Raw genomic sequence first — 21,919 nt, forward strand, 5'->3', positions numbered from 1 at the left:
CAATACTGTCACAACCGTGCTCATATTGTTTAAATTAAGTATAAACTCCGCATATATTTCGGCTCATGTTTTGACATATTTAGTATATCAAATAATTGTGATTAAGATAAAGAAATGTTACCCGCTGAGCTCACCCACAGGATGCTTTTATGGTTTCGTCCAGTGCGAATGGGCGTGAACCGACGTCAGTTAACGTTACAAACGGAAACAAACTAGATGTATATCACATATATTTTCATATTATGTCTTGAAATAACTTCAAAGTATTAGGTTTTTAAATCATTAGGTCGTATCATGTCCATAATGTAAATTATTCATGAAACTAACGTTAAAAGCGATGAATATATATATATTTGGGAGCCGCCCATTCACGTCCTCTGCGTGCTACAGCGACCAATCAGATGAAGGCACTGAATTTAAAAAGAAGCCGCGGCGCGTGCACATTAATTTCAGACCATAACAACTTTCTGACCTGAGAGCGACCGGCAGAGACGGTTACCACAGATCACCGAGGTAACACTGACGCAGGTGTATCAAGGTTAACGTGACTGGTTGCAGTTTTCATCACAGTGAGTTTTTAAATTAACGTGACCGGAGACTAAACTTAACGAAACTCCGCTAAGCTGCCGTTAGCGGTGACGTTATGATGTTTGCTGGCTCAAAAAGTGAAGTTATGTTGTGTTTGCCGCCGTGACAAACTAAATCTGTGACAGTATGTGCAACTGAACAGCGGTTTGGAAGCTAGCAGTGAACCAGTGTCATTCATTAATGTTTACGACTATACTTTACAAAAAAAATGCTATAATACAGTGTATTTAGTTTTTTGTGTGCCTGTATTCTTAATGATGAACCATAAAGATGTGACAAAATAAAACTAACTTATTATAGCTTTTCCCAGAACTTCACTGCATAGTTTGTTTTTTATAACAACTTGAGATGCAACTATTTTAATTGATTAATCCTCTTGGTAACTGTCTTGTATCCAGTACACAAAATGACAGGTTGTTTGTCAACAGTGCAAAACTCAGTTCTTCAGTTTACTATCATATGACCAAAAAAGTATTATCCGATTCATTATGTGAAAACAGTTACACATTTTCTGATTACTTCACATCAAAAATAGCTTGGCTCCATGATCCTGTGTGCACAAGGCCCCTGTGACTGACTCTTGCCTGTTAACACCTGTGCTCTTCTTGCTATGTGTCACAGAAAGGTCTCTTCTACGTGATGGTGTTGCAGTAGCTAATGTCCGAATGTGTTTTCAGATACAATGGCCAACATAATCTTTGCAGAGCGTGAAAATGCACGTCTTCATCCACCTGCTCTGAAAATGCGACAGCGGCTTCAGTCTGCTCCAGGTATGGAAATGCCAACATCGTGCTCCTTGTGGTAATATTGGTCTGTGTGGAACTCTGCATTAACCTTTGCTTCTTTTTTTTTTTTGCACTGCACCAGAGAAACTGAGATCTCCTATGACTGCCAAAACCTTTACCACTCCTTTGCCATCTGGTCGTAAGGCTTTTGGTGCAGTCAACAAAAAAGTCTCCACCCCTGCTGTCAATGTACAGGAGAAGAAACTCCTAAAGCCACAGGTTCGCATGAACTATAATGGTTATGAAAAAATGTCAGGTTATGTCAGGTTCATCTGTACTTCATACAGTGCATGCACTAATGCAATATTTTGTCTACCACAGGAAACTAAAGTCAAACAAGCTGCTTGTACCAAAGTGGAGGAATATCCAGAAATTGAGAAGTTCATCCCTTATGACCCTCTAGGTAACGATGACATCAGCTGTATGATCACGTTTCTGTTTTGGGATTTGAAGATAAAACGCTGTTTAATCAGAAATGACCTCTTCTGTTTAAAGCACATTAGCTTTGCTTCCTTGCGTCCATTAATGGTTTATCCCCTCAGGACTCGGCCCATTTGTCAAACGCTTTGCTCAATAGAGACGGAGGACTAGCTTTTGTTGCTAAAACTGGGTGGAAACTATTCTCTTGACACCTGAATTGCAGAACCAATCTAAAGACTTGAGCTGTGATGTGTAATAGTTGCATGCTTGTAAAGACTTGCCATGAGTATTTTGACACTTGAATTTAAGTGCATTAAAAGCTCATGTTTCAGGTAAGGTTTCTCCTTACTGTAAAGTTTGCACACTTGTTAGCAGCTGCTAGGTGCTGAGATCACTTGTGTTTGCTGCATAAGGGAACTTTCTGTTCTTCCCCATGCTGTGTTTAAAACAATATTTTAAAGATGAGCTTTTGTCTTTTTAAACCAGAGTTTGAGAAGTACAGTGTACCTGAGGATCTGATTCCTCTCAGCGGCTTTGCTCTGCCTGGACTGGCGAGTTTCCCACAAGCTCCACATCTATATGAGGAGGACCTGGAAAAGTTTGATCCACTCCCAAACCTGTCACCTGTAAAAATGCCAAAACATTCAGGTATCAAGTTCATAATACTTTTAGTGACTAGTATAGATTATCTTCCCTCTCAATATGTAGATGGGGCACTTCATGTAAATGAAGGATATTTGTCTAATTATGTCATCACATTGATGAAAAGATAAAAATATTTTTTTCCAATTTGTCTGCTTTAAAGACATAGTAAAAGCTGTTAATTTATTTTCATAATTTTAGGTATTGTGCATTATCCTGTTTTGCAACAATGACCCACTGTAACAATTATCCTTATTACATCCCTGTGGCCATGGCAACGGTCTGCTATACAATCAGAATCTAGTATTCAACAAAGCATAAATCTCATTTGTCTAACCCTAATGAAGCAGATTTGTAGCATTAATCTCATTTGTCTAACCCTAATGAAGCAGATTTGTAGCATTAGTTCACCCAAATTGCAATAAATTTCTCAGTCACCTCATTATCTGACATGCAGAGTAACTGCACAGTAAATTTACACTGTGTGTATAGCAGCTTGTCTTTACAGAAACTGTGCCGCGGTTTTCATTTGAGCCACTTTAAATCACATAACTTCATACAACAGTTGCAACAAAAATTCTGGGAACCCCCATTGTATCCTTAAAATGTTTTCAAGTATGAATGATGGCCAGACTTACAAAGTGAGACCAGATTTAGGAACGAGGTAACACCAGACGTTTTTCACAGCAGCCATTTTGATATGAGCTCAGAGTAAACACAGGTGTTACCAATAATTAATAAGGTCCCATTCCAGGTCTGATGTGTTGCTGCTCTGCTACAATGAATGGAACTGAACCTTAATTAGTATCATTGGAAACACCTGTGTTGACCCTGCTATTTCATGTCAAAATGGCTTCCGTCTGTTTGGCAGGTGTAGTCACTAAGTATGGGGCACAGGTTTGTAACTAGAAGTATCATTAACTACAGTTATCATTAACTTGACTGTATCTCCCTCCACAGATTATTGCTCAGAGCTCGACGCCTTTCTTCAAACACTCGACGAGCTGACTGTTGAACTTCCTCCAGAGTTTGTTACTGACTGTTAATGCATGTGTGGGTCATGACTACATTTTCTTTAACTGAAATAAAGTTTGTTTTATCTGTTTTTATCCCTGCTATCTCTGATTTGCTCTGACACAGTTTAACTGCGGAGAGTGAATGAGTACATTTCCTGTCATATGGTACAGTTTGAGACAAATGTTGAACTTAAACTCTAGTGTATTTATGACTTTACTAGTTACTTTGCATGTTTAGATCAATAATACAAAATATCACTTATGGTGCACTGTACAGACTTGTGTAGTCTCCCTACAGATTGCATTGAGTATTTGTGAGATTAAAAGGCTTAGATAAGAAAACTAAACACTTTCTGATGTCATACTGTTTATGGTTTCATTAATCTGTTAATTATTGACTGTAGACAAACTGTACAAATGCTGTATAAACTATCCAAATAAAGTGTTGCCCTCTATTGATCCCTGGGTGGAAATTCAGTTACCCAATTGTTGAAGCACTTAGTCAGACCCAGCTTCACCTTAAAGTGACAAACTGTAACATTGCATATAAATGATCAATGTTCATAAATATGTAATGTTAAAACGTTTATGAAACCTGTTTTGTACTTAAATATGCAGATGCCTTCTTGTAACAGTATTTCTGCTCTGTGGTATTCCAGCACTTCTATCTCTTGTAATTAAATTATCAGGGAAGTGTGCACTGACTTACTTCCTGATTTGAAATCCATTGGCGGTCACATGTGAAGGATTCTCGCCATTGGGTTTTGCCAGAGGTTAGAATGAACTTTGTCTCACTTCCTTTTGAAAAGGAAAGAGTCTACTTGAGCAGCAGCTCAGTGTTTGAGGTAAATCCTTTTAAAATAATAGCGGAGCTGTGACTTTGAGGCGGGTAATGGTTACAGTTGGAGAGTCAGGCTGTGCGCTTTGGACACGGAGCAGGACTTTGCCGCACAGGTGCGTAAAATTGCCGTGGCTACAGACGACTCAAGAGTCAAACATTGTTAGTCTTAAGAAGTTGAAATGAGGGGACTTAAACATACTTGCGAAATGAGGAACTTGTTCTGTTTACACTTAAGATGCTTAAAATATCATGTTTACGCTTGTTTTTCTGCCTAGACGTCCATATATGTTACAAATGATCTTTTTCCCTCCCCCGAGACAGGGAACCGGTCCAGTGGAGTGGAGGGAAACCATCCCCAGTTTATAATTTGACACTGATATCTTCAGGGGTGTTGTCTAAATAAAGGGAAGTTTCCTTGAACTCGTCGAGCAGGGAGCCAAGCAAGCATGTATGAGAACAGATCAGATAATGCTGGATCTGAACCAGCTGTCAGCAATACCGACGCCCACGGCAGCAGGGGGTCCGGACAGGGCACCGTTGTGGAGCGGCTCTCCAGATATGGCATGCAGGTCATGCCCAGTGCTTTCCAGCGTAGGTCGAGGCTGCAGAGGCAGCTGGAAGTCACTGACAGCTCCGCGCCGCTCCAGAGAGAGTCCACGGAGCGAACGTCGCTCACACCCGCTATGCGTAAAAGGTACCTCAAAGAGCTGCTTTTGGGCAACTCATCACACAGCGGGTTCAGCAGCGTGCGGTCCTCGCTGATTTCCACCGTGTCCTCGGAGCAGGACGAAGCCTGGGTTTTGTACCCCATGGAGCACGCGTGGATGCTGTCCGCGGTGGAGGGAAACTATGAAACCATCCTGGAGTTCATCTCCGAGGACCCCCATCTGTTAACCAGGAAGGATTTCATCAGCGGGTACTCAGTCCTGCACTGGTTAGCCAAGAGAGGACAGGACGAGATACTGCTCAAAGTTTTGCGGTACGCAGAAAGTGCGGGGATCTCCGTGAATGTAAACATGCGGGGCAGCGGCGGGCTCACCCCGCTGCACGTCGCCAGCATGCACCGGCAGTACATGGTGGTCAAACTGCTGGTCGGAGCTTTCGGTGCCAACATCGATGCCATGGACTACAATGGGAAAAGAGCCTGGCAGTATCTAAAGGGAGACGCCCCGCTGGAGATGAAGGAGCTGCTGGGGACGTGGGACGATGAGCACAGCTGCGGATGTGCGCAAAATGTCAACAACAACAACTGCGCTGGCGCAATGACCGTGACCGAGCATGAGGAGGCGGATGACAGACAGACAGATGAGGTGGACTCCTTTAAGTGGACTAAGAGGGCCGACGGCTGGAGGTTTAAGTCCTTAAAGAAGCTGCTACCCTCGTTTTCATTTAAGGGAAACAAAAACTGAGTTATTGTGACATAACCTTTGAAATGTGTTCATTGTTTCATATTTATGTCAATATTTTAGTGGTTCCCAACCTCCTGAACGGTCACTGCTTTTGAGTGCAAGCAAGAATATTTCGACTTTTCCAGTTCATTTCAGATATTTTTTAATCAAGTGTATTTGTTAGAGCAGTAACACGCCCAATACCTCAACATTACTTCTGATAAACTCTCCTTCCATGTCAAATATTTGATACTTTCACCTCTTCAGGCCTCAAATCTGCTCATACCTCATGTCCACACAGTCCACTTGTGATGTGGGTCACCAAGTAAACTTGTAAAGGGTCTAAACCCAAAAGGTTGGGAGCCACTTGTCCAAAAATTTCATGGAGACCTAGAAAGTGATTTTTTTTTAAAAGAAAGAAAAAAAAAGTTCTGGCACTGGAGTAAATTCTTTACTGAACCTCACTTTAATAAAAACGCTCACTGTACTCAATTAGCTTTTCCTAAGACATTTCTCTCTCCTGACCCAGTTCTGCCGGGGTCAACAACTCAAATGTTAGTGACTGCTGACGTGGCTAACCTTTCCTGCAGTTTTTAGTACGTTGAGTAAACACTTCATAGTTTGTCCTGCTAGATCAGTGCTGTCTTTGGCACAAGCAACAAAGCTGAGCTAGAAATAACCACAATCTTCCACAAAACAGCAATTCCTAAGTGTTTACATGGTCCAGAGGCTGAATCCCCCCCCCTTCATAGTGCCTCTTTCTGTAGAGCCGTGTCAGCATTACCACTCCCTGTGTTATGTTTGTCTTTCAAAAACAGAGCCTGTAAACCTTGAGGGGGAAAAAAAAAGAAGCTGTACAGCAACATTTCAAGTTTGATCACAGATCTTTTATTGTCAAACATGAGTATAACCAGAGTATCTGTACAAAACGACTGCTGCTCCAGATAACATGGCTCCCTCCCCGTGGTCAGGCCCTGCAGCTGGAGGTCCTGGCAGATGTTGATGGGATGGAGGGATGCTGGGATCCACGGACCCTCACGTTTACAGGCCGAGCTTGGTCCTCCTCCAGTGTCTCCTCTTGGAGTTGTACCTGGAATCAAGACAGAAAAATCAAACATGTCAGGGGAGGGGAACATTTACTTACAAGAATGTGTCATCCAGTAAAAATATTACTGCATTCTTAGTATCTAGGTAGATTAAGTTACTGTTATCTGTGATTATTCTCAGCAATTCATTTACAGACTTGCCAAAAAGAAACAGCTTGCAAGCTGTGGTTTTAGCCATCACCGTCATCTGTTGGTTGTACAATCGAAAAAAAAACATGAAGTCGTAGACGGATGCATCCCTTAAAACTCAGGTCTAAGTATTAATCTAAGCCCAACTTCCCAATCCTGTGCTGATTGTTCGTATTTCTTAGAACAAAGACTAACTGGGTATTCTTCTTTGGCACAGATGATACCAGTCTCCTCATTCAAATGAGAAAGTCAAATTTAGGGCCATGTTCAAGGGATCGCTGGAAGCCATGTAAATTCTGTTGACGCTGCTCTGATTTTCCGAAGCGACGACACCACATCCTGTGTGATTATAAAGTCGATCTAAGGTCACTGCAATAAGAAGATGCTTTCTAGCGAATGGGAAATGTTTTCAAGAGGCGTATTTCCTCTCCGTTTCCACTGAATCTTTGCAGTTATGGAAAAAAAAAAATCTCACTCTGGGGCCATAGTGATTTCAGAAGCCACCAATACCAGGGAAGTCCTTCAGGAAGGAGATTTGTTTGTGAAAACAGCGTGATGTTCAGCTACAGAGCTTCCTCATACCAGCGGAGTGAGCAGGAGGATGAGCTCTGTGGCAGAATAGATGCTCTCAGCAGGGTTAATGACAGCACTCTACTGCAACGGAGTGCTGCAATTGCAGACCTGCTTTACATGATAAGGAGTTCCTGCTTTTCCCCATGCATTAGACAGCCAGTCAAACTCTATGCACTTAAAAAGGTAGAAAGCTGAGACGGATCAACACTAAAGTGCAGGGCTGTGGTGCAATTATAAATCCCATTAACACACGAGACGACGCTCAAGCAGATTTAAGCATCCTCTACACTTTTCAGGACATGTGAACTTTGTGTGCATGAAAACATCAGGAGATGGTGCATTTACCGAACACCTATCCATGTGCAACTTAAAGTGTAATGTTTGGAGGCCGTATGTTGTGCTTGGTCAACTCTTTAATAGAACTAATTTTGATATGACGGTGTGACTCAACAGCAGCACAACCTGAAGCCTCTTTAAAACCACCATGAATTTGACGCTGTAGCTCTGAAACAGTCTCAACAGAACATTAAAGTCTTCATGAGAGTGGATTTACTGCAGAGTGTACCTCATGCACGGGAAAGTTAGTGTACACGGGTGGATAAACGAAGCATTTAAATGGAGCTCAAAGGCTTTTACTGTGCATTAAACGACACTTAGTTACAGTCTGATGGAGTCATGTCAGCATCTCACTCCTCACATATCTGATCACGTGCCTAATAAACTGGCCCATGAGTGTAAACAGGAGTCAAACTTGATGTTTCCTAGCACCCAGCAGTCTCTCCTCATGATCACAAACACAGTTGGACTCACCTGATCTTGTTGCCGGTCTTCATTCTGATCCACTGAGGAATGGGCCTGTTCTGTTTCTGCTTCTTAGCGAGGAAGCGCTTGATCCTGAAAGTCTTGTGGGACGACTAGATGACACAGATATACACCGTTAGCACAAAAGTAACAATAATATAAACTCATTTAAAGCTTGAGCTGAGTTTAAGCGAGCAGCTAGCACTGGTGAAGGAAGCCCAACATGCGTAACAGCGCAGAGGAGCTGCCGGCTAGCATCGTTCATCGGCTTTAAAATGCTCATCCTCCTTCATTTTACACATCATACACATCTGTGAGGTACACTCGAGGTGTTTCTTAACGGATACATGTGTCGGAGCAGGTTTACACGAGCTGCAGACGTGGATGTTTAAAGATTTTGTATTTACCATTTTGTCCACAGTCCTTTCCCGACTATGGCGGTGGTCGAAGAGAGAGAAGGAAGTGACGTTGCTTTTTTTATCCAATGAGCGCCGAACAGCGACACCACGTGATGTGTTGTATTACATTCATCCCAGTGTGTTTAATACTGTTTTATACTGTGTAGTCACTTTGCACATCCGTATACTTGTGTGTATATATATAATTAATTATATATAATATTTATATATATTATATATATATATATATATATTTAGTTATATAGTTATATGTTATATATATATGAAAATATCTAAATGTGCATTTCTGACTTTGTTTGCACTACCTCTGCTCCATGCGGTGACTTTCATTCATTTTCTACAGCCTAATTTAATTGTATATTGTTTTTAATCTATATTTGTAGTTTTATTTCTTTCTTTTTTTTCTAGTGTTTTTTTTATCTATATTTTTAAAATTTATTTGCACGTTAAATTCAGATTTATCTTATAGGTTCATTGTAATTTATGTTTACTCAGTCTCATCCTATTTCTACCATATGTTAGATTTTCTCTCTTTCTTATAAACCTTGTGTATTTTGAGCTTCCCGCAACAAGTGAATTTCCACAGTTTGAGATCAATAAAGTTGGTCTTATCTCAGATTTTACATTTTTTTCCATTTTAAAAGCAAAGCAAATTAAAAGGCAATAAAAACAGCTGAATTGATACAAACACAACGTAATATTTAGTTACAATTGACTCCTTCCAATATCAAACCTCTGCTTACACTCAAATAATATTTTTTAAAGAGACAAATAGTATGTGTGCTTTTATTTTGACACACTTTAGTGATCAGTGACCAGGACCTAAGAGTATTTTTACATATTTTTATTGTAATCGTAAGGATCTGAGTACTGCTTCCACCACTTATCACCCTCTGATTCAGACCTATTTCCCACTGAGATAATTAAATACTAAAAAGCTCAAGTGAATGCACCAAAGAGCCTCTGAAGCCCATGGTTTAATACATGTCAATTGGCTTTTATTAATTGCAAATTTGTTAGGGAATACGCAGCACTGAAGTAGAACATCAGCTCAAGCAGGGTCTGTATATGTCTTGTAGAGGGACCAGTAGTCCGTGAATGATACATATTCCTAATGAAGTTAATCAAGTCTTAGGTTTAAACAGTTAATTTAGCACATAACTGGACTTAATGCAGTGTTATGAAACAAATATACTAAACCTATAAACATTGACACCTGTCAATATTTTTTTTGTATTTGCAGACTGAACAAAGACCAAAAATACACTTGAGCAAAGACCTTTTTTTTTTTTTATTATTTCCAATCAAAAGTGGCTACCGTATGTTAGCATCACCAGCAGCGATGCACTCTCATGCCGTAAATCAGTTTAGTACATCACACATTAATACTTCAGGAGAGTTTCAGATTAGAAAAGAGGGGGAAGGCCACAGGTTGATCATCGATTGAAGGCTGCATGCAGGCATGGCAGTCACATGGCAGTCTAGACAGAAATGGCTATTTCTCCTCAGTCACTGTGTGAATGTAAAAACAAAAGACGCGTTCCAGGTTAGTACAGAATATGACCTTCAGCATGTTGCGCCTTTAAGACTACAACAACTACGTTCAGCACATTCATTTGGATTGTCTGGCTCCTCGGGCAGAGTAAGATGTTATTCCCATGTGAAAATGTCAATGTTACAACAGAAATCTTGTTTAAGAAGTCGGGGTAGAAACAATGTGGATGAGCTTGGCATCGTTGACATGGTAAGTAATGAAAGGAAACAACTGTATTGAGTGTGATATGGACGAGCATGTTTAAAGCCAATCTTTGCAGCATGTATAACTCTTTACATCAGTACTGAAATAAGGTCACTTTGAGTTCACGTGGTCCAAGAAAGCTTTGGCTTCACCTAATGTGCCCTACAGCCAAACTCCTTCCGAAGGTTACCTTTCCTAACAAAACTAAAGAGGATCACATTCAGGCACTAAGAGGCTCCACAGTCGCATCTCTGCCTCTGAGACTGGGAGAGCTGGATGCAGCCCTGCTTGAACTGCAGTGCACGTCGCCCTGAGGCGCCACATCGCTGCTCTGAGCCTCACAGGCCTGTCTCCCCTCTCCTCACCAAACTTAAAAATGCCATAAGTAGAAATCTGCTCAATCGTCTCCTTTGTCGGCCACTTTCTCCGTCTCTGTATCTGGCTTCCGGTCGGCACAGTTGGACTCGCCACCTCCTCCACCTCCTCCTCCTCCTCCTGTAGGTTTGTTGCGGCTTCTGGCCCCTGGCTGGTACAGCTGGATAGCAGGTCGGTCCTGATGCAAAGAAAGAATGCATCTTAGAAATACAGAAAAATGCAGGAAAGACTTAATGATTTGAAAAGTAGAGTGGTTACCTTATTTCGCAGCCGCTCCCTTTTACCGCTCTCGTCCTTCTTGTTGTCTTTGGCATGCTTCTCCGGCCTCTCAGAGTGAAAGGAGTCTCCAAAGTTGTCACCCTTTTTCTTCTCCAAGGCACGATCTTTTTCTTTTTTAACCTCCTCCTCCCGCTTCCTGCACGAGTTATCTCCATCCTGCCGTTCTCTCCTTCTCCGCCGATCTTCGTCCTGGCGCTTGATGCGCTCCTTCTCTTTCTGCCGCCGCTCCTTCTCCCGCTCTCGGTCTCGATCTACGTCGCGCTCCCTGAACTCTTTTCTCCCATGTTCGTCCGTTCTGTGTGTAAAGCAAAACATCCTGTTTAAATAGTCGGTTAAATGTGAGCAGGAAGAAAGAAAAAAAAAGAAACACTAGAGTAACTTACTTCCGTCCTCGATCCTCCTTATTTTCAATGTTGTGACGCCTCTTATGATCAGCACCGCCGATGGATCTGTCCTCTTTATTTGGCTTCTCTGGTTTCTTGGCCTTTTCCTTGGGCTTCTCAGGATCAACATCATCACCTCTGTCTGGCTTCTTCAGGAGCTACACAGTTGTAAATAAAGACAAAGTCTTAACGAAACTTAGGAACTGGACACAGCTTTAAATCGGTTCACTCCCCGTCAGCACACACCTTAATTTTTGGTTCTTCTTTAACTTGGTCCTTGTCTTTCTCCGAAGGTTTCTCAAGTCTCTTCATCTTCTCCGCCTCTTTGCGCTTCCTTTTGTCCTCCTCCCTCCACTTGCGACGCTCCTCATCGCGCAGACGCTTGCGTTCGAGCTCCCTCCTTCTCCTCTCTTCTTTCTTTTCCTCCCTGATTCTCTGAACAGCATTAAAACAGAACATGAGGCCGGCCATTCATCATGCAACTTAACATTAGGAACCAGAACACCACAGCATGTATTTACCTGTTTATTCTTCAGGAAGTCCAGCAGAGGAGTCGTTTTTTTAGCTTCGGGGTAGAAAAAAAAACATTTGAATTCATAACTCCAGCAGTGTATCTGTTTTAAAGTTTATAAAATGATGTTTCATTAAAAAGGGGATGTTCACTTACCTACAAGTTCCTTTGATTTCGCCTCGAGCTCTTCCAACAGGGTCTCGGGTGTTGACGCCAACTTTTCCTCATCTCCGTTGTAATTTTCAAGGAACTTTTTGTATTCAGGATCTGAAAGACAATATACGACATACATATAGACATGTTGCTGCTTCAGGTAAGACTGCCTGCTAACTATTTTTAATTGAAGTGGCATTTTCAGATCAGACAAAACTGTTTGACAGGATATTAGGATAATCCAGACTGCAAATGTGAAATATATTCACAAACATACACAGAGAAAAAGAGGAGCATCAGACACATAACTTGTATCAGTGAACATCTTTACCTTCAACAATTGTTCCACATTTTGCGTCTTTTTTCTTACTCCTTTTCTTGGCGGTCTTTTGAAAAGGCGCAAACTCCACCACGGCAGGATACTCCTGTCCTGTTTGAAAAAACAATATGTGGACCAAAGCTGTGAAGCCTCACTTGTCAAATGTTTGAGAAAATGCTCTACGTGTGATCTTCATACCTCTGTTGTCGATGAACACGTATCCATCAAACCGATCTCTGAAAAGGACTATATCCTCTTGATTTTTGAAATTGATGTAAGCCCTTGCGAAGAGGTGAGGGTAAAGGCTGGATGGGCAGAATACACACGTCAGGTTAAACTATTAAAAGTCACTGGTAGCATTTTTTAAAAGTGATTAAACGTCTTTATATCAACTCACCTGGTGTCGTTGGAGAAAAACTCCAGGTAGTCCACATCTGGCAGAGGCTGTAGCTGCTCCTCCAGCTCCTCCTTGGTCAGACTCGGTGGTAATCTCCTGATCACAATCTAATAAAAGATGATTGATAGTTTTAGCTGCGGGAACAATCACACTGAGAAAAGAGGGCAACAACTGGCTGATATTAACTTAAACGTGGGGTTAACAAAGGGACAGTTTGCCTTACTATGTGATTGACAAAGCATAGTACACGTGTTGTATGTGATCAAACACAACTAGTCAGTCATATGTTGTTATTTATTAAATTAATAATTTCTATAACTGACGACTTGTAGCGATTTCAGCTAACGCAGCTAGTTGTACCTTTGTCATGGCCTCTTTCTTTTCTTTGGGCTTCTCCGTCTTTTCCGCATCTTCACACTTTATTTCCACTCTTTTCTCCTTCGGTCGAGTGTTTTCTTTGTCTTCCTTCATTGTTAAAAGAGTTTCATGTCACCCCACAGACTTGTTTACTTTTTTTTTTTTTAGCAAGTTAGCAGCGAGCGAGCCAACGGCAACTTCCTCTGACGGTTGGGCCTGTAGTTCACCGTCACCGCGCGAGGGGGCGCTGCGGCCGCCGAGGACAACGTTTAATTTAATTATAATTAAATATAATTTGTTTTGTCCGTTTGTTTTCATCTTCGGTTTGGAAATGTAACTGAAATACTATTTTTTTCTCCCGTTGTTTTGTTACATTAAATTTAAGAATGACCTCAGTCAGCGAAATACAACTTCCTTTTTCGGATGCCCTTCAGAATAAGAGCTTGCATGTATATTCTGCTTGTGAAACGCAAACTAAACGAATGCTCAGCTGGTGACTGATACCACAATCAGGGGCGCCGCCAGGAATTTTGGGCCCCATGACAAAAAAAAATCAAATTGGGCCCCCTCTGTTCCAGCTGTTGTCACCACATCTCTAGGACCTAACTATCCCATCAAAAGCTTTACATAACTCTAATCAAAGGCTTGCAACTGTTTTGCGTCTTCTAGTTCAATAGTACTTGCACAATATTTACTGCTGGTGATTTGTACATGCATGCAATTCTGCATACAGTATGCAGTGCAGTTTACTATTTGATGCGAGATTAAAAGCCACCGTAAAAATCTGCTAAAGGACATTTTTATTTAACCTTTACTGCCCAAAACACATAAAAACAAAGAGATAATTAATTTCATTATTATATTTGAAATTATTATTATATTTAATAATTTTATATTGGTGTTTACCTATTTTTGGGGGCCCCTGTCAGTCGTGAGCCCTTAAAATTGTCCTAACTTTTCCCCCCTATACTGCACCCCTGACCACAATAATCATTTTATTTAAATGAGCATTTAAAACTATATTTTCCACAGAGTAAATGTCTCTTTAAATGGTCAATATTTAGTCTAAAAGATAATTTCTCTGTTGAATGTTGGAAACAATCCTTTCAGTAAAATTATTCACAAATATGGCAACAGAAATAGCTTCTCGTGATGTTAACGAACCATTGAATGGCATAAAATAAATCTAGTTGTTGATACAAAAAAAGAGGACTTTCTAAGGACTGCCTTTTGTAGAGCTGGCGCTTTTATTTTGAAAGTCTCTGACAGGACGTATTATTCTTGTTCCGGTAGCAGGACATAGGTCGTTGTGAGGTTCGACATTTTGTTAGCTTGTTAGCAAAATAAACGGTCGTGGGGTAGTCTTAGGGCAACTTGGTTGGTCAACAAAGTTGCTCCCTGTCGCCTGACAGTTGTCGCCATGTGGTATGAAATCCTGCCCGGCTTCGCCGTCATGACCGTGTGTCTGATGCTTCCCGGCATCGCCACCGCGCAGATCCACAAGTTCACCAACAACGGGAAGGTGAGCAGGACGCTAACGCGGCTGAGCCGTGACACACGCAGACTGTCCGTGTTGTTGTTGTTGTAATCTGCCAGATTAAAGACTCTGTCTTTGCCCTGTAGGAGAAGAGGACCGCTCGGGTCCCGTATCAGTGGTACCTGATCCAGAGAGACAAGCGGGTGTCAGGAACAGGACAGCACTTTGAGTCCAAGGTGAGTGTCCACAGTCAACAGTGGTGCAGGTTGTTTAACATGATCATTAACACATCAACGTGATGTGCAAACTCTCTGAAAAGACATGCAACACTCACTGTGACCCATCCATCCAAAGACTTTAGATACATTTTGTTTATTAGTTTCGTTAAAGGAGCACTGTGTTAGTGAAATCTAGTGGTGTAGTTGCTGATTGCATCCCCTAGCCTCACCCTTCCTAAAGTGAATGAGAAGCCAAATCTGCAGTCAGTGTTTTAGTTTGTCCGTCCTGGGCTACTGTAGAAACATGGTGGACACAGTGGAAGTGGACCCGCAGCATCTGTGGATGTAAGCAGGAGTTCAGACAGGATCAGGCGGAGGTCGTTTCCGCACCGGCAGTCTGCAAAGCAGGGGTTGCCGCAAAAAAAACACACAACGGCGTGCGGGAGAGAAGTTGAGCCACATCCAACTTTGGGAAAAACTGAGCCCCATGTCACGCTCCGCAAGCCAATCAGACACTCAGATCTGTCAAACCTCCACAGACAGCCTGAAATGTCTCTGAAGCAGAGACTGTCCAGGTGGATTCATGGACTAAACTCTGATAATCTGCCTGTGTGTGCGTGTTCTCACTTTGTTTATTTCATGTACCAGCTTCTAAATCTGAGTCTGACTCGCAACTTACACCGCAAAATAGTGACACGAAGAAGTTTATTTGATTTGTGTCCGATGGTGAGAGACACAACAACCCTGCTAAGAGTTGCCAAACAGAGTCAGGGTGCTGCTGTGGTTCATGTTGACTCACTGGAAAGTCAATAAATGGAACTGAACCTTAATTAGTATCATTGAAAACACCTGAGTTGACCCTGGCAGGAAGCCGGAGTACCTGGAGAAACCCCACACAGAACCGTGGTGCCACAAAAAATAAACGATTCTTATTGTTATACAATAATGAAAATCTACTTGTTGTTTAATTATCTTCCTATCATATCCTGGCCTGGACATCTACACAGGTGTTTTTAATATCTGAATATCTAATTGTACCTCTGTTGGACAGAGCTGTGCTAGAATTAACATGAAGTCCAAAAGCTGTCTGGACGGCAGAAAGATGCCATAAATATGTTTAATGCTCAGTTCAAACTTTGTAATCACGAGAAAGAAGTACTGATAATGTTTTCTTTTTTCACCCCAATAGGGACTCGAGAACATCCACTGATGACAAGGAAACCAAGACCAAGATGAGAAGAAAGTTCTTTGTTGTACATCAAAAGATTATATTTAACATTCAGCCGTTTGTTTTTTCAGTCTTTTAAGACACTGTTCCCTGTTATCCATTAAACTGTTCCACACTGGAAATCTTCTTGGCTCATGTGTACATTCAAAAACAACATCAAGAGATGCTTACACGTTTATATGTTTTCCACATGTTCATCTGATAATCCAGTGCTGTACCTGAGGAATACATCAACATCTGTAGTGACGCTAGTCATCATCTGGGATAATGGTTGTCATGGTGTGACATCTTAAATGCTTCCTCTTGGTCAAAATGCTCCATCTCGACTGAAAAATCTTTAAATTAATTTAAGAGCTGTTAGAGCTAAAGAATCGAGTTATCAGACTGGTTGTAAATTAATCACTAACTATTTTGAGTTAAGTTTCTGGCTCCAGCTTCTTAAATATGAGAATTTTCTCTTGTTTTATATCATGTCAGATGAATATTGTTGGTCAGGCAACAAGACGATTAAAAGATGTCACCTCAAAACTTTGAGAAGATATTGTGACATATATGTGATTGAATAAAATAAAACAATATTGGCCATCATGTCTACACTGGGACGACTATGGCTCAGATGGTAGAGCGGATCGTGCAGTTATTAAGGATTCCCTTATGCCCCAGTCCTTGAGCAAGATACTGAATCCCAAATTGCTGCCGATGGCTGTGACACTTTGGAGAGGACGTGCTGTATTTAATGGGTGAATGTGACATGGTGGCAATGATTGGTAGACCAGAAAGGCACTATATAAATAACTCCATTTACCCAGTCGCTTACAGGACACACCTCTGTAAAAAATACTGTCCTATCCAAAATATCAGTGGTGTACAAACATAAACCAATTATAATAAAATACTAATAAATTGACTGAAACAGGATAAAGAACTTTTTATTATTTACTACTCTCCTAATGATTAAGATTTACTGTAGCAACTCAAGTGAACATGCACAATCATAAAATAATTCACAAAACAAGAATTGAAAAAAAAATCACATGACAACATTATAATGAAAATTTATTTACCGTTTTGATCAGGATTATTTGTAAAAATGTACAGGAAAAAAATGAGATTGAACAACTGAAAGGAAACACTTGTTCCTGTGAGTAGACAGGATGGAGAATATGATACAGCTGAGCGCTTTCACACTCATTTACAGACATTTCTTTACGATTAAAATCCTCCCTCCAACACTGTACAGTCCTTTAAAACAATGTCGCTATCCTCTAAGAAAACAAAAACATGAATACATCAAGTCACAAGACAGAAAAATAATGTATGTCTGAGTGAATCTTGTAGAACATGTCGCTCACTTCTCCTCCTTGCCTTTGGTTTTCCTGTACACCATCTCTCTGAAGCTCGACAGGATCTTGCTCTCTCTCTTCCTCCTCTCCTCCTGGTTGAAGGACGCCAGAGCTCTCTTTTCATCCGCACTGTAGATCTGGTTTTCCTTTCTCAGACGCACGGCCTCCATACGACGATGTCTGCAGGGTTACATTTAAAATTTATCAGCGCGTTGGTGCAATATCTTGGTCACAATATTGAATGCATCATACTGACATCAGTGATTACTGAGTTGCTACAGAACAAATCAAACATCACGTACCTGCTGCCGCTCATCACGTAGCCAGACTTTTCAAAGTTTGCGATCTCGTCGCTCGTCAGGCCGATTTCACCTCTTCTCGGGATACGTTTGCCCGCCTTCACGTACTCCGCCATCGCAGCACCTTCACCTGGCAACAGTGCATGACCGAAACTGGAAGAAGAGAAAAGGAACAAGTAAGAAACATTTTACTTCAAACGGCCATAAAGGCAAAATAAAAGATTATATGTTCTGTCAATACGAGATCTCTTTTTACTGCTGGCGATATCATAAAACCAACTTCTATGTCTGCAACTCGTGATTATTTTCATTTTGTTGATTAATTGTTTGGCCTACAGGAAAACCTTGGTAGCCTAATGGTTACAGCCTGTACAGCTTTGTTGTCATGGTGCAGCATGGTTGGCAGCGAGTTACAGGAGCTCTGAACATTTTTGTGTGTTTAGAGTATTTTTGTACTTTTTTTCTGGGTTTTTCAATCACCATCTGTTTTGTGTGCAAATATGGATGTGGAACTACGGAGATGAGCCTTTTTTCTGCTATACGGCCTACTCATAATGATACATCAGGTGACCCATTCAAAAAAAGCCACGACTCCCTTGTTTACACCTGAGAAGAGCTGTTAGCGTTATTCTCTAACTCCGGATGGCTTTCAACTTTCAATGCGGACAGCTGAAGACAGACAGGAGACTGGGGTGCAACCAGGGCACCCCTTATTTATGAATACTCTTCTTCTTATCCACCTTTTATATTGCGAGCTGCTGCAACAAGTGGATTTCACCAGCGTGGGATCAATAAAATCTATCTTATCATACATGCCACTTGATCGCAAAGATGACAGTTGCATATCCTTTCCTGTCCACCTCAATTGTCCAATAAATGTGGGGAAAAATACAGCATGTCAATTGGTCAAAAATGTCCATCCAATGGAAGTTTTAAAATGTCTCGTCGGGGCGACTGAATTTCTAAGCCTTTGTAGTATAAAACTTTATGAATGCTGCTTAACTGACTGAGTGCTTGACTGTTTTTCTGTTTTCTTAATGTTGTGGTTTGAGTAACAAGTATATAACAAACGTAAAAACTGGAGTACTATGCATGTTCTGAAACATTTAAGTTGATATAATGTAGACCCTGGTAACTGGAAACATAGTTAATCACTGGAATCCCGTTTCAGGTTAAATATAATCAAGGTGAAATATAATCCTTTGGGCCAAGGTCAGCAGGTGCAAGATAAGACACCGTGGAAGAGTGGAAGATCCCCAGAATTTGGGTCGGCCTTGAAAGTCCCTAAGAAGTCCGTATGTGTGGAAAATTACACCATTATATCATAGAGAAAGTTTGCATAAGAGTATATAAGGAAGAGCCCGGAGTCAGTGAAGTCAGTCTTTACCATCATGACTCGGGCTTCGTTTTGTCTCTCAAGATAATAAAAGCTCTATCTGCTGCCAACTTTGATGAATTCTGCGTGTTATTCTTTCCCCCTGAGGAAAAATACCATTTGACCTAATTTGGATTTAATAATCTGACAAGTTGGAAACAATCTTCTGATCAACACAACTTTCTTTTTGACTGAGACCCAACACCTCGTTAGCATCTCTGCGAGGCTGTGCAGCAGAGCTTTGAGACAAATGCGAACATCATCATGAACAAACTCACTCCAAAGGTCTGTCGTCCTGGGACATGTGCGTGAGCGGCGCTTCGGGGCCGACCACGTGTTCATCCATGCATGTCTTCTCCACCCACATCACCCCGTTGGGATCCTCCTCCTCCTCCTCTTCCTCCTCGGACTCCTCACTGCTGGAGTTGCTCGACTCCTTACGGCTCTTCTTCGCCTTCTTCTTCTTGGATTTCTTGGATCTGTTAGGGAACGTGTGATGTTTGGTAAATTAAAAACTTTCTGCGTGTGAGTGAAGCTGCCTTCAAGCTGCACGGGAGGACTTACTTTTTGCTCTTCTTCTTCTTCTTTTTCTTCTTTATTTCTTCTTCTGGAGGAAGAAAACACGACAAATCAGCACAGAAAAGTCACGGAGAACACTTCGTCAAGCTCTCCTAAATGTATCACGTCGTACCGTCTGAATCGGACTCCAGCTCGCTGTCCTCTGAGTGCTTTTTGTTCTTTTTCTTCTTGGATTTCTTCTTCTTCTTTTTCTTCTTCTTCTCTTCTGTGAACATCAGATTTCAGATTTCTTTGTAGATTCAAACAACATAAAATATCACTTGCTCGTGTTCACACACTGAGCGTGCCTACCTTCTGAACTCGATTCTGAACTGCTGTTTTTCTCGTCTTCCTCCACTGGCGTGAATTCATCAGAGCTGTCGGAGATAAAAGAAAGAAATTTACACTTTCTGCACCGATACACACAAAGACGTGATCTATATCTATCATCCCCTGTCAGTGCAGTACAGGAGGAGAGAGTCTTCACTTACTCTGGCTCTTTCACTCTTGGTGAATATCCCCAAACTTCAGGACAACCCAGCTCACCGATCCTCTCCCTCTCCTGCAGACGCCTGTAACAGAAAAATGGATACGTTAACATCACTGCACAAGAGCACAAAATCAATCAATTCACACTGTGACGCTGGTTATTTTTGAGGAGAACAGACAGTTACAGTTTCAGAAAATCACTTTGTGCATTTTTTTTAATGGATTTAAAGTGTCACTCCATTCATACTTCACATCTGGAACTAAATCAGTCTTATATTCATCACGACCTGCAGAAGACTCAATGATTTCCATCGTTTCAGAGTGTTCGTGGAGATCAAATGAAAGATGCTGAAATGAAGAGTTGTGTTCAGAACAAAAATCTGTGCCCCAATATCCACACACTTACATTTAGTCATCTTTTATCCAAAGTGACTTGCTTACTTTATCAATATCCGGATTTAATCTAGTAGATCTTTGTATAATCTTTGTAGAGTTTATATTTAACTTTTCTTTCTTATGTAGTCTGCCTTCCTGTCTGGAAGACTTTAAGAAACAAGGACTGATCCGCAGGATATTTACGTCTAATCAGTAGAAATACAAAGTATATTCAGAAAGGATTAATTGATATGATCATGGATTAATTGCTATGATCATGGATTATTACCTGGCAATGAACGCCTCCTGTCTCTGCCTCTGAGCGTCGTCTCTCTGCTGCTCGTAGTAGTAATCATCCTTGAAGCCTCCGTGTTTCCCAGGAGCGTCCCGCGGCTCGGACCAGTGGTTGTGGCTGTTGTTGCTGCTGTTGTTGTTGTGTCGCTCCCTGGACCGGGACCTGGACCGAGACCTGGACCGGCTTCCTATGCGGATCCGTCGGAGGTTTTTGGCCTCTCGGAAGCGGCGCTCCCGTTCCTCCCGCTCCCTCTCTCTGTTTCGGGGCTTCGGGAGTTTGGGCCCGAAGCTGTCCGGAGACAGGCTCCGCTCGCGGCTGTCGTGTCGGTTGCGGCTGCGGGAACGAGTGCGTGGTCTCCGGGCGCGAGGACTGCGAGGCTCCGCGCCGCCGTCGGAGCTCACGCGATCCGACAGAGGCATACCTGCTGTCGGCGACAGACACACCTGAGCTACGGCGAACCAAACAGCTTCTGTGTGGTGAAGATTATTAGATTAATTAACAAAGGTGACGATCAAACTTCTTCTTCGTTAGTGCGCAACCACAGCGTCCAATAACAGGAAGTCTCAGTGTACCCCTCCACAAATACATTCCGGCCTCCCTGAGCCTGTAATGAACATAGTTCCGCGTGTATATAAATACATGTATATAAGAATAACCTTTTTAATAACTTTAATCAATTCTGTGGTGCTGCAACCTTTTAAACACAGGATATCGGAACTATTTTTATATTGTATAAATTCACTGTTAATAGTTGTTACTGACTATTTAATTTCACATTTGGAAACATATACATATATCAAAACGTTGCCATTTACTGTGCCAGGTCGACAATCTATATGTATATCATATGATATATTTTCTATATAAACTGTCTGTGAAAGAAGGAGGCCAACTGTACTCTTTAATTTGTCACATTTTATGCTGTTTTATTCTTTAAAACTGTATTAAAACTTTACCGTGTGTTTGCTGAATGTTTTATGTATTTCCATGAATCTGTTCTTGTACTTTATAGACAGAGTGTTATTATGAGAGTAATCTAATA

The 21,919-nt window shown here is 41.4% G+C and overlaps 6 protein-coding genes across 11 annotated transcripts; 3 read left to right on the forward strand and 3 right to left on the reverse strand.

The window, feature by feature from the left end:
• Positions 1–383: 383 nt before the first annotated feature.
• pttg1 (PTTG1 regulator of sister chromatid separation, securin) lies at positions 384–3,908 on the forward strand. Of its 3 annotated transcripts, none has more exons than XM_027286890.1 (6): positions 384–513; positions 1,266–1,358; positions 1,456–1,592; positions 1,695–1,776; positions 2,280–2,441; positions 3,396–3,908. In XM_027286890.1, the coding sequence occupies exons 2-6, from the start codon at positions 1,271–1,273 to the stop codon at positions 3,479–3,481; spliced, it is 555 nt and encodes a 184-aa protein (XP_027142691.1). In that variant the 5' UTR covers positions 384–513; positions 1,266–1,270; the 3' UTR covers positions 3,482–3,908. The 3 variants fall into 3 exon arrangements, with proteins under 3 accessions (XP_027142691.1, XP_027142723.1, XP_027142761.1); XM_027286922.1 differs by having other exon boundaries at positions 421–569; XM_027286960.1 differs by having other exon boundaries at positions 463–513; positions 1,210–1,358.
• Positions 3,909–4,050: 142 nt separating this feature from the next.
• sowahd (sosondowah ankyrin repeat domain family d) lies at positions 4,051–6,167 on the forward strand. Of its 2 annotated transcripts, none has more exons than XM_027286796.1 (2): positions 4,051–4,405; positions 4,614–6,167. In XM_027286796.1, exon 2 carries the CDS (start codon positions 4,739–4,741, stop codon positions 5,699–5,701), a length of 963 nt encoding a protein of 320 aa, XP_027142597.1. In that variant the 5' UTR covers positions 4,051–4,405; positions 4,614–4,738; the 3' UTR covers positions 5,702–6,167. The 2 variants fall into 2 exon arrangements, with proteins under 2 accessions (XP_027142597.1, XP_027142639.1); XM_027286838.1 differs by having other exon boundaries at positions 4,051–4,296; positions 4,610–6,167.
• Positions 6,168–6,545: 378 nt separating this feature from the next.
• On the reverse strand, positions 6,546–8,819 carry rpl39 (ribosomal protein L39). Its single transcript, XM_027287007.1, has 3 exons — positions 8,697–8,819; positions 8,299–8,402; positions 6,546–6,770 (listed from the first exon to the last, which is right to left on the reverse strand). Exons 1-3 carry the CDS (start codon positions 8,697–8,699, stop codon positions 6,722–6,724), a joined length of 156 nt encoding a protein of 51 aa, XP_027142808.1. The 5' UTR covers positions 8,700–8,819; the 3' UTR covers positions 6,546–6,721.
• A 1,161-nt stretch (positions 8,820–9,980) lies between these two features.
• Positions 9,981–13,461, reverse strand: upf3b (UPF3B regulator of nonsense mediated mRNA decay). Of its 2 annotated transcripts, XM_027285605.1 has the most exons (11): positions 13,224–13,461; positions 12,864–12,970; positions 12,665–12,771; positions 12,479–12,577; positions 12,151–12,261; positions 12,005–12,048; positions 11,730–11,918; positions 11,484–11,641; positions 11,080–11,395; positions 10,812–10,999; positions 9,981–10,220 (listed from the first exon to the last, which is right to left on the reverse strand). In XM_027285605.1, the coding sequence occupies exons 1-10, from the start codon at positions 13,332–13,334 to the stop codon at positions 10,844–10,846; spliced, it is 1,398 nt and encodes a 465-aa protein (XP_027141406.1). In that variant the 5' UTR covers positions 13,335–13,461; the 3' UTR covers positions 9,981–10,220; positions 10,812–10,843. The 2 variants fall into 2 exon arrangements, with proteins under 2 accessions (XP_027141406.1, XP_027141400.1); XM_027285599.1 differs by having other exon boundaries at positions 9,981–10,999.
• Positions 13,462–14,485: 1,024 nt separating this feature from the next.
• On the forward strand, positions 14,486–16,265 carry ndufa1 (NADH:ubiquinone oxidoreductase subunit A1). The gene is made up of 3 exons (XM_027284742.1): positions 14,486–14,742; positions 14,844–14,933; positions 16,105–16,265. Exons 1-3 carry the CDS (start codon positions 14,641–14,643, stop codon positions 16,123–16,125), a joined length of 213 nt encoding a protein of 70 aa, XP_027140543.1. The 5' UTR covers positions 14,486–14,640; the 3' UTR covers positions 16,126–16,265.
• Positions 16,266–17,181: 916 nt separating this feature from the next.
• Positions 17,182–21,480, reverse strand: nkap (NFKB activating protein). Of its 2 annotated transcripts, none has more exons than XM_027284747.1 (8): positions 20,872–21,480; positions 20,210–20,290; positions 20,031–20,095; positions 19,852–19,941; positions 19,725–19,767; positions 19,439–19,639; positions 17,789–17,938; positions 17,182–17,666 (listed from the first exon to the last, which is right to left on the reverse strand). In XM_027284747.1, the coding sequence occupies exons 1-8, from the start codon at positions 21,294–21,296 to the stop codon at positions 17,492–17,494; spliced, it is 1,230 nt and encodes a 409-aa protein (XP_027140548.1). In that variant the 5' UTR covers positions 21,297–21,480; the 3' UTR covers positions 17,182–17,491. The 2 variants fall into 2 exon arrangements, with proteins under 2 accessions (XP_027140548.1, XP_027140547.1); XM_027284746.1 differs by having other exon boundaries at positions 19,852–19,944.
• Between the last annotated feature and the right edge of the window lie 439 nt (positions 21,481–21,919).

The sequence above is a fragment of the Larimichthys crocea genome, chromosome I (assembly GCF_000972845.2).
Source record: "Larimichthys crocea isolate SSNF chromosome I, L_crocea_2.0, whole genome shotgun sequence".
Lineage (NCBI taxonomy): Eukaryota > Metazoa > Chordata > Actinopteri > Sciaenidae > Larimichthys > Larimichthys crocea.